Source organism: Ursus maritimus, unplaced genomic scaffold (assembly GCF_017311325.1).
Source record: "Ursus maritimus isolate PB19 unplaced genomic scaffold, ASM1731132v1 scaffold_27, whole genome shotgun sequence".
Taxonomy (NCBI): Eukaryota; Metazoa; Chordata; class Mammalia; order Carnivora; family Ursidae; genus Ursus; species Ursus maritimus.
The window spans coordinates 20,176,532-20,186,143 of record NW_024425230.1 but is presented as its reverse complement, the minus strand read 5'-3'; the positions used below and the strand labels follow the sequence as shown (position 1 = coordinate 20,186,143).

Sequence of the window (9,612 nt, the reverse complement as noted above, 5' to 3'; positions counted from 1 at the left end):
GCCCCCTGGGACCACATGCCTGGGGTAATGGTGAAGGTGATGGCCCTTGGCCAGGGGCAACTTGGCAAATGGCTGGTTTAAGACCAATAGTTGGAAGGGGCAAACGGTATGAGAGAAATAGGGATGGCATTCACGCCATACCCGGAAAAGTCCTACCAGTGGGACTGTAGAAAATCCAAGCAGTTTTTTTTTTGTTTTTTTTTTTTTTTTTTTTTTTTTACAATTTTACGTATTTGAGAGAGAGAAGAGACATCAAGCAGGGGGAAGGGGCAGAGGGAGAGGGAGAAGCAGACTCCCCACTGAGCAGGGACCCTGACTGACGTGGGCTTCATCCCAGGACCCTGAGATCATGACCTGAGCTAAAGGCAGATGCTTAACTGCCTGAGCCCCCCAGGCACCCCATGACTTGCTTACTGCTTTATGTCCAGTACAAGTACTGTTCGATGCCAGCTGGGTGCCCCTTCTCCCAGAGCCATCCTGGGGAAGCCAGGGGTTGGGCTGGATGTGGTGGTCCTCCTGGTGGGCTGGGGACACTGGGGATCAGGCCACACTGGAATTCCCTCCGGCCATCCGGTCCCTGCCCCTGTTCCCACGAGAATAATGGCTGCTCGACGCCCTCTGAAAACAAGACCGTCTACCACTGCTGGCTGCCTGTCCCAGCGATGCCACGAGTGCCGGCCTGGCCTGGAACCTTCAGGCAGCCCTGGGTCCCAGACCCCTGGCTGTCCAGAACCCCCCCTTCCTCACCATGCACCTTTTCTTGGGCCCCGAGAGTCCTTTGCTGGTCTCTGCTCTGGGTCTCGGCAGAAGCCACACGGTGTTATTTTCTGGGGCTCCGGGGCCCGCGTGCTCGGGTGGCCACCTGACTGCCACCTCCCCCTGTCCCCCGCCTGCAGCCTGCGCCATGCCGCTGGGCATGGAGACGGGTGCCATTTCCGACTCGCAGATCTCTGCCTCGTCTGTGCACTTGGGCTTCATGGGTTTGCAGCGCTGGGCCCCAGAGCTGGCGCGCCTGCACCGCACGGGCATCGTCAATGCCTGGACAGCCAGCAACTATGATAAGAACCCCTGGATCCAGGTACGGAAAGAGTGGCTCTGGGGTGGGCGGAGTGACGGGAGGGGACAAGGCGAGGCTAGTACGCCTGCATTTGGGGGGTCATAACTGAGGTCCAGGTAGCAAGTTCGTGGGTTCCCACAGGTGAAAGTATCTGTAAGTGGAGGGCAGCCTTGCGATGGGGGGGGGGGCGTGGGGAGGGGTGTGCTGGAGCGGGGGGCCGGATGAGGAGCAGACCCCAGGTTGTGGAGGGGCTGTTTGCCCTGGATGAAGCCTTTGGGGGCCTCGTCCCTCTTCGTGTGCTTCCCTGAGCACTGGACCCAAAGCTCTGAGAGGCCCCGATGAGAAAGCCCCATCCTTTCTGGGTAGGGGGAGTGGAAAGAGTCTAAAGGACCCGAGAGATAAGGGTACTGTGCTCCCTGCCTGGGGTCCAGGTGAACCTGATGCGGAAGATGCGGGTGATGGGCGTGGTAACACAGGGCGCCAGCCGCGCAGGCAGTGCCGAGTACCTGAAGACCTTCAAGGTGGCCTACAGTGTCAGCGGACGCAAGTTCCAGTTCATCCAGAGTACAGAGGGCATGGGAGACAAGGTGAGGGCTCTAAGGGACTGTGGTCCGCACCCCGTGGGGCTCCAGAGCTATTCGAGGGCTCCCAGTGGAGTGAGGGTGTGTACGCTGGATGATTAGCCATGTGGTGGGTCATCAGTTGCCTCTTGGTTCCCAGAAATTGGGAAACCCACGTTATGCCCATGTTCTGTGGTTACAGGTGATAGCTCCTACTTTATAGATGAGAAAAAGGAGACTCTGAAAGGTTCAATGACCTGTTGACGGTGGCTGTAGTGGTGGAGGTCGGATGCATTCTGAGCCTTCAGGGCTACCATGTACAGTTGTGCAGGTTGTATACTGCTCAAGGATGTCATTAGTAAGTGAGCAGCATGCATGATGTAGACATCTTAGGTTTGTGTACTTCTGCTTGTGGGGAAATTAGTATGATAAAGGGTCTTGAGAAAGGAGTGCCTTTTCCTAATTTGCAGAGGCACCCTGTAGGTGATAGGTGACCCTGTGTGCAACACAGGGGTTTATGCCCAGGCCCCATGATGACCAAGAAAGGTGTGAGAAGAGAAAACTGTGTTGAGGGCTGTGGGTGGCCAGAGGAAGAACTGACCCCTGCTGGCTCTGCTGAGCTCATCTCTGCCTCCCAGGCCTGACGGGGGAGGTGAGGCAACGCCGGGAAGCTGGACTGCCCACACTTACCCATTCTTCCAATCTGCTTTCCCCCTAGATGTTTGTGGGTAACATGGACAACAGTGGCCTGAAGGTCAACTTGTTTGACTTCCCTCTGGAGGTGCAGTACGTGCGGCTGGTGCCCATCGTCTGCCACCGCGGCTGCACCCTCCGCTTCGAGCTCCTTGGCTGTGAGCTGAATGGTGAGTACGGGGGCTGCGGTCAGTGCTAAGAAGTGGGCTTCCCCGCCCGCTTCCTTCTCAGCCAGGCTGAGCTGGCTGGCACGGCAGCAAGATGGGGGACCTGGGCGCCCACAGGAGATGCTCACGGGAGGGGTCACCTGGCCCTCAGGGCGCTTGCCTCTGTGTTTGCGGTCTGCCAACCCTTGGCATTTCGGTTGGTGGGAGAAAAAAAAAATAAAAAAGACACCCCTTCAGTTGTCGAGCTATTTTCTGTTACTCTGATTGGTTTCTTGAGCTTCTAGATCACGTAGCATGAGTTCTGTTTTGCAGATGTCAGCTCCATGAGGTCAGGGAGTTTTGTTCACGGCTGTAGTCCCAGTGCCTAGAACGGTGCCTGGATTGTAGATGTTCAATAAACATTTAATGAACGAGGGAATGAATATGGAAAGGGAGGCCCCGATAAATTATTTATCAAGTGCACACAAGCTGGTAGGTATTAAAACTTGCTCTAGATCCTTGGGCTTTTGACACCCACCCACTTAGTGCTTCCCCCCCCCACCCCCCAACAAACCTACTGTAACTCATTCAAGACAAACATGGGGACTTCTAGAGTCCTGGGGCTGGAGCTGGTCCCTTTCTGCTGCCCTTTCTAGAGAGAGTCCCAGATGGAGTGATGGGAGACACGAGAAAAAGATAGGTTTCTGATGAGCCAGGAAAAAGTCATCCCTGGGCAGGTCAGGCTGAGACAGTGCCTCAGCCCCGGGCTCTCTGAGGGCTGGGTAGTTCCCAGTCTTTGCAGCCACAGCGCCACCTGCCGGCTACTGATGGAACTGCAGGGCTCACTAGGCAGAGCTGCAGAGGGGGGAGAGGTGGCTCTCTGCCTTTCCTGTCTTACTTGAGACCCGCCCTTTTAAAGTATAAATTTAAGTCATTGCATTCCCTCTCCCAGAGTCATTGCCTTTTTGGGCCTTACTGTTTAAATGGGGAGTTAAAGACTGCCTTCTGCTAAAAGGCAGTTTAGGCTGTTGGTACAGGACAGGTCTGGGGACTCTGCAGCCTTTGCCTGTTTAAGTTGCCTGCATGGTTCATGGTCCTATCCCAGCTGGCTCCCTCCTAGGCCAAAAGAGGGAGAACCTGGCAAGTTGTGGAAACTGTCCCGTCTGCTTTCCTCAAGATCTTCTCCTTTCCCTAGTCTGCATTCCAGCTGGGTGGTGAGAGTGTTGGTGTGTGCGTGCTTGTGTGTGTGTGTGTGTGTGTGTGTGTACATGTGTGCACATGAGTGGTGCTGAGGTCTGAGTTTGAGGACTCCCCTGTTGGGATGGCTTTTGAGTGGAGGCTTGAATGACAGAGCAAGCCGCATGAAGAACTTGGAAAGAGCATTTCAGGCAGGTGAGGAGCTGGCAAGTGCAAAGGCCCTGGGGCATGCCGAAGGATAGAAGGAAGGCAGGCCAGTGGGGCTGGAGCCTAGAGAGTGAGGGGCAGCTTGCTGGATGAGGAGGCTGGAGAGGTGGATGGAGCCAGATGAGTTGGGCTATATGGGTCATTTTAAGGATTCAGATCTTTATTCTCAGAACAAGGGGCAGCCATATGGGGGTTGGGGGAGTGCTAATAGGACATGATTAGAGTGTGTCTAGAAGGGATCCCTTAGGCTGTGTGGGGAGAATGGGGGCAGAGGGCCATCGTGGGTGAGGGAAGTCTGTGGGAAGATAGGGTGGCTTGGATCAGGGTGGGAGACTCGCTGGGTTGAGCAGGTTACAGCCGTCTACTCAACGTGAGCTCCGAGGACCCAGTAGTATAAGCATCACCTAGGAGCTTGTAGGACCGCGGGCTCCAGCCCCATCCTGCACCTATGGAAGCAGAATCTTCATTTTAACAAGATCCTTGGTTGGTCTATGAGAAGCACTCGTCCATGGGGTCCTTCCCAGAGTGAGGGATGGAGCAGAGAGTCCTGGCCTTTGGCTCAGTGGCCCTCCGACTGGCATTTTCCCTGGAAGGCTGTCTGACTTCGTCAGGAGGCCTAGGAGTGAGGGGGCACGAACTGTGGGGAAGCAGTGGATCTGTAGAGGGCTCCCCCTTGAGCCTAGGATGCCAACATGGCACCCTCTGCAAAGCTGCCCCGGGCCTGAGCCTGCCTGGGAACGACCCGCTCCCCAGCCCAGTAGCCTTTCTCTGTGGGAGGAGCGTGGGGCTGACCTCGCGCTGGACATCACGGGGTGGTGCGAGTAGCAGACATCTGGCAGACATCGGTCTGGCTGGGAGGCAGCGGTCTTCAGTGGCTAGAGTGCAGGCGTCTGGGGAGACGGCGATGTAAAACTCCGTATACCCCAGCCTGCTCCCAGCTGAAGGCATGGCTTTCCACCCCTGCTTCCCCCACCCCCAAGTGCCGAGTGAGGATTCTTCCAGGTGGGGGACACATGCATCGTTCTCCTGGGAGTTTTATCTCCCCCTGCAGGCGGGGTTGCAGAACCGCTGGGCACACCGCTGAGTGGGCAGGCCCACGCAGAGCCCTGGCCAGCTGCCCGGCCCGAGTGACAGCACCCCGAGTGGCCAGTGTTGAGTGTGAAGGCCCCCTGGTGGACTCCGTGGGAGGGGCTTCTGGGCAAGGAGACGGAGCCCCGAGCCCCCCGGGGGTCCTAACTTCTCCCATTTCCACCTGCTGGACGGCAGCCGTGTTGTCCCCTTCATCCCCGGTTACCAGCAGGCAGGCCTGCATGGCTCTGGGAAGGGGCGTTGGTGGTGGTGATGATGTCACAGCCTGGTGTGGTGATTGGGGGTGGGGGAGGGAGGGAGAGTGTGAGTGTGAGTGTGTGTGTGTGTGTGTGAGTGAGAGAGGGACTTGGGCACAAGGCCTACTGTGTCTCAGCCGGTTTCCTCACGCACAGAATGGAGTTACTGATAACGGCTTTCAGGTTCCTTGTGGTAGATGAAATGGCAGAAGTGAGCGCTGGGTCAATGGGATGCTTGTTCCTGATGTTCTTGGCTAAGATCACAGGCCTCAGCCTTGTTAGTTAGCAGCTGGACCACAGGAGTGAGAGAGAAGTGCTGAGTCCCGTGGAGGCCCAAGGCCCGCCCAAGTGAGGTGGTCAGGGTAGGCTTCTTGGAGGAGGTGTCTCGTGAATCAGGCCCGAAAGGCGTTGGGGACATGGTGGCAGGGCCTGCCCTTGTGCAGAGAGGGCAGGTGGTGGGGGATCTGGGAAGGGCAAGTCAGGGTGGGGGTGGGGATGGAGGGCAGCTGGCCCAGGGGAGGAGTAGGTGAGGTGGGCAGAGAGAAAGCACAACAGTTGGCTCTAAAAGGCAGCAGGGGCTTCTGTCTGTCCAAGAGGATGCCTGGGGCTGGGCAGGATGCACGGCTCCTCCCCGTAGTCGCCTCATGCTCATGCTTTTGGGAGGTTGGGTGCTGATCCCGGTGACGAAGCCCCTTGCTGGCAGGGTGTGCTGAGCCCCTGGGCATGAAGGACGGCACCATCCCTGATAAGCAGATCACGGCCTCCAGCATCTACAGGACTTGGGGCCTGAATGCCTTCAGCTGGTATCCCTTCTACGCGCGGCTGGACAAGCAGGGCAAGTTCAACGCCTGGACTGCCCAGACCAATGATGCCTCTGAATGGCTGCAGGTGGGTCGGGACGCGGGGCTGCGAGGCTGGGGTTGGGTGGGAGCCACGGGGCTGCTGATCTTTGACCTCCGCCCAGCTGGGGCTCCTGTGCCCCAACAGGGAGTGTATGAAAATCCTTGTTCTTCTTCAGCTTTGTTTTTTCTCCTCCCACGTGCCCCACCTTCTGATTCTGCAACTGGGGAGGGGGAGGGTGGGGGAACTCAGGGCTGTTTCCACCAAGACAAGGCCCCAAGCCCCATGCGGAGAAAGGGGTGGGGTGTGTGTGTAGCGGTCGAGCCCTGACCACCAGCTGCCACAAGGTGACAAGGCTGGCCCGGTGTCTGAGAATACACCATGGGACAACCCTTGGATTTCATGAAATTGGGAACCAGGAGAGTCACAGAAAACCGGCGCGTCTGCTGATCTTGTAGACGAGGGAACCGTGTTGGCAGGGCGAGGATTTGCCGGGGCCCCACCTGCTCGTTGGCATAAAGTCGGGTGTGCAAGCCGGGTCTTGAGACTGCCCGTCCAGGGCAGCTGGCAGGCTCCCCAGGGTGGTAGGGACTGGGGGCAGGAGGCTCGTCTCGAGGCCGCCAGTTGGCATTAGGCTGCGGAGCCGGGTTCCGTGAGGAGCTGCCTGCATTTGGACTCCTTCGAGATTCATGCCAGGCTGCGGACACCCTGCAGGACACCTCAGGAGCCGCTCCAGTGTCTCTCCTGTCCTTGTTCTCATCATACCGGGGGTGGGGTGGGGATTGGCTGCGGGTTGGCTCTGCGCTCGAGCTTGACTGCAGTGAAGTGTGTGACAGAGTCTGACCAAGTAGGTGATGTGACTTACGTCCGTTGTATAGATGAGAAGCTTGTGCCAAAGGCAGTAGCTTCCCCCAAACTAGAAGTCGTGCCCCGGCCTGTCTGCCTTTCCCACCTTACTGCGGAGAACGGTCTACACAAAGAAAACGTGGTTGATTTTCCCTGTAGGTTGACCTGGGCTCCCAGAGGCGAGTGACCGGCGTCATTACGCAGGGGGCCCGAGACTTTGGCCACATCCAGTACGTGGCAGCCTACAAAGTGGCCTACAGTAACGACAGCACGAACTGGGCCGAGTACAGGGACCAGGGGGCCGTCGACACCAGGGTGAGTGTCCGGCCGGCTGACCTGTCACCCCTCCAGGGGTGCACTTCGAGGCTGGCCGGAGGCTCTGAGGGCGGGGGCGGGGGGCTGGCCCTGGGGCCCTCCTGACGCCCCCTCTGCCTCCAGATCTTCCCTGGCAACTTGGACAATAACTCGCACAAGAAGAACATGTTCGAGGTGCCCTTCGTGGCTCGCTTTGTGCGCATCCTGCCCGTCGCCTGGCACAACCGCATCACCCTGCGTGTGGAGCTGCTGGGCTGCTAGTGGTCGGCCTGGCCGGAGTGACCGCAAGGGCCCTGGGGCGCCTGCCCCTTACCTGGTCCTCCTGGCCTTCTGTTGGCCTGCTGCCTCCTCCACCCCACCTCCTGATTGTCGGCGACAGGGGGTGGGGGTTTCAGCCACCTCTCCTTCCTGCCTTCCCACCCCCTCCTCCCCCTCCCTCCTCCCCTCCCACGTGGCCCTGGCACCCACCCCTCCTGCCATCCCGTTCTCTTAGGCGCTGTGGGAGTTGAGTAGGTCTGGGATGGACAGGGAAGGGTGGAGTAGGGAGTGTGTGTGTGGGGGGTTACCTGCACCTCCCCGGATCCTGGTTCTAGTCTCTTGTGTTTTCCGGACACTCGCTCCCGCACCCCCCGTTCTCACAGCCGCGGAGGAAGGCCCTGAGGCGCCAGGCTGGAGATAACAGTCTCCTGTCCCTCAGCACAATGCTGCCACTCCTGCTGCTGCCACCTGGCCCCTGACGTGTCCCCCCCCTTATCTCCCTGGAGACCTCTCTTGACCCTTGGCCTAAAAAGAGACAGAAGGGGGTGGGGTGGGCTTATGGAGAGATAGGGGTGGAGGTGGGTGGCCTGGGGTGGTACCCTCTGTGCTGGTTCTTTACCCCAGAGTACACAGGCAGCTTCCAGAATATATTTATGTCACCCCCTGGAACTCTTGCTGTGGTTCATCATTGCCCTGTCCACATGGGCTTTGGGCTGGGCTGGTGCCCCCATCCTCCCCCCTCAGTCCTCTCAGAGGCCAGCACGCTCGTGTCACCTGCCAGCTATGGAGAGCTTAACAGCCGGAGAAGGGAGGAGACTCCTGAGGGGTCCCACTTCCAAGTCCCCATGCCAGGCCTCTTCCCCTCGGTTCTCCACCCCCCAGACTCATCCATGCAGCCCTGGGGCCCATAGCTGCTGCCCGGTGAGGGGCTCAGGGGGCGCCTGGCACAGAGGCTGTCTCCATGAGTGCCTCTGCCTTCTTCCCACACCAGCACCACGTTGCTAAGGCTGTTGGTTTTCCCCTTTGGCATTTTTCTCTGCATCCGGAGTGGTGGGCTGCAGAAACGACTAGAAGCTCCATGAGCCTGGGCTGCTTTCAGAGCTGTGGGAGGCTCCGGGGTGGGGTGCAGGGTGGGAAGGAAGCAACCAGGGCTCTGCCGAGTGGTCACAAGGCCTCCTGGCTGACCACACTGGTTCCTGGGGGGCTGCTGGCAGGGCGGAAGGGCTGTGGGGCTCGGAAAGCTCCAGGGGTACCTCTCTGCCCTCAGCACCTTGCCCCCTGCAGAGGCCATCAGGAAATAGCCAGTGGGGGGACAGTGCAGGTCAGTGCCCTGGTGATCTGGGAAGGGGACTGGCAGGTGGAGGAGGGACTGACTAGCTGGGAAACTACCCTAGTAGCCCAGGCCTTCGGACACAAGGTGAATTTTCTGGAACAAACTTCGGGAGCCCTGCAGTGATACACAGAGGCGCCTCTTGGCAGCAGATCCTGGCCACGTGGCTGCCAAAGGGAGGGTGTGGCTTTGCTGGAACTCGGTGAGGAAAATTAGTCTGGAAGTGGCTCCTTCCTGAGAGCTGCCCTTGCCAGGGATTCTTAGCGGGGTAGGGACAGAATGAAAGGCCTGGCTGTGGTCTCTGAGTAAACTGGGGATTGGGTCTCCCTGGGGGATCTTTCGGCCCACTCCTTCCCGTTTCAGAGATCTTTTCTGTGGAACTGCATGGATTGTGTCTGGGGTCAGTCTTGCTGGGGGGTTGCTGGTCTCCGGACACCCTTTTGGGAGCATTTCCTAGCCACAACCCTGTTCTGGCCTCTCCTGGGGACTAGCAGACAGTGGGAGAAGCCGCTTTCCCCTGCACCTGTGCTCTGGGATGGCTCCCCCCACCCCCATAATGAACTGCACTCGGGGCCTTGTTAGAACCCAAGGAGTCCCACTTATATGAGGGGAAACAGAGTTTCTCTCCTATCTGTCCGCAATCCCGGTTTGTGGCTTTGAGTGTTTGCTGCGGGCCCGTCTTACCGGCTGTAGTCACAGGTCCCCACCGGGCCCAGGAGCCCTGAGGCCACTCTGGAATGGCCTAAGCCACGCAGGCCCTTCTGCTCATCTCTGTGACCTTGGATGAGTTGGCCATAGTCTTCTGAAAGTCCCCCTCCGGGGAGCCTGGGGTCCTCAC

The 9,612-nt window shown here is 58.7% G+C and overlaps 1 protein-coding gene across 2 annotated transcripts in view; it reads left to right on the top strand.

The window, feature by feature from the left end:
• The window catches only part of MFGE8 (milk fat globule EGF and factor V/VIII domain containing), a 22,924-nt gene extending 14,811 nt beyond the window's left edge, over positions 1-8,113 (top strand). For both annotated transcript variants that reach the window (XM_040642784.1, XM_040642782.1), the window contains 6 exons: positions 897-1,078; positions 1,489-1,644; positions 2,336-2,480; positions 5,889-6,073; positions 7,031-7,186; positions 7,310-8,113. In XM_040642784.1, coding sequence (XP_040498718.1) covers positions 897-1,078; positions 1,489-1,644; positions 2,336-2,480; positions 5,889-6,073; positions 7,031-7,186; positions 7,310-7,447 — 962 coding nt within the window. In that variant the 3' untranslated portion in view covers positions 7,448-8,113. The remainder of the gene's footprint in view (positions 1-896; positions 1,079-1,488; positions 1,645-2,335; positions 2,481-5,888; positions 6,074-7,030; positions 7,187-7,309) is intronic.
• Positions 8,114-9,612: the final 1,499 nt, after the last annotated feature.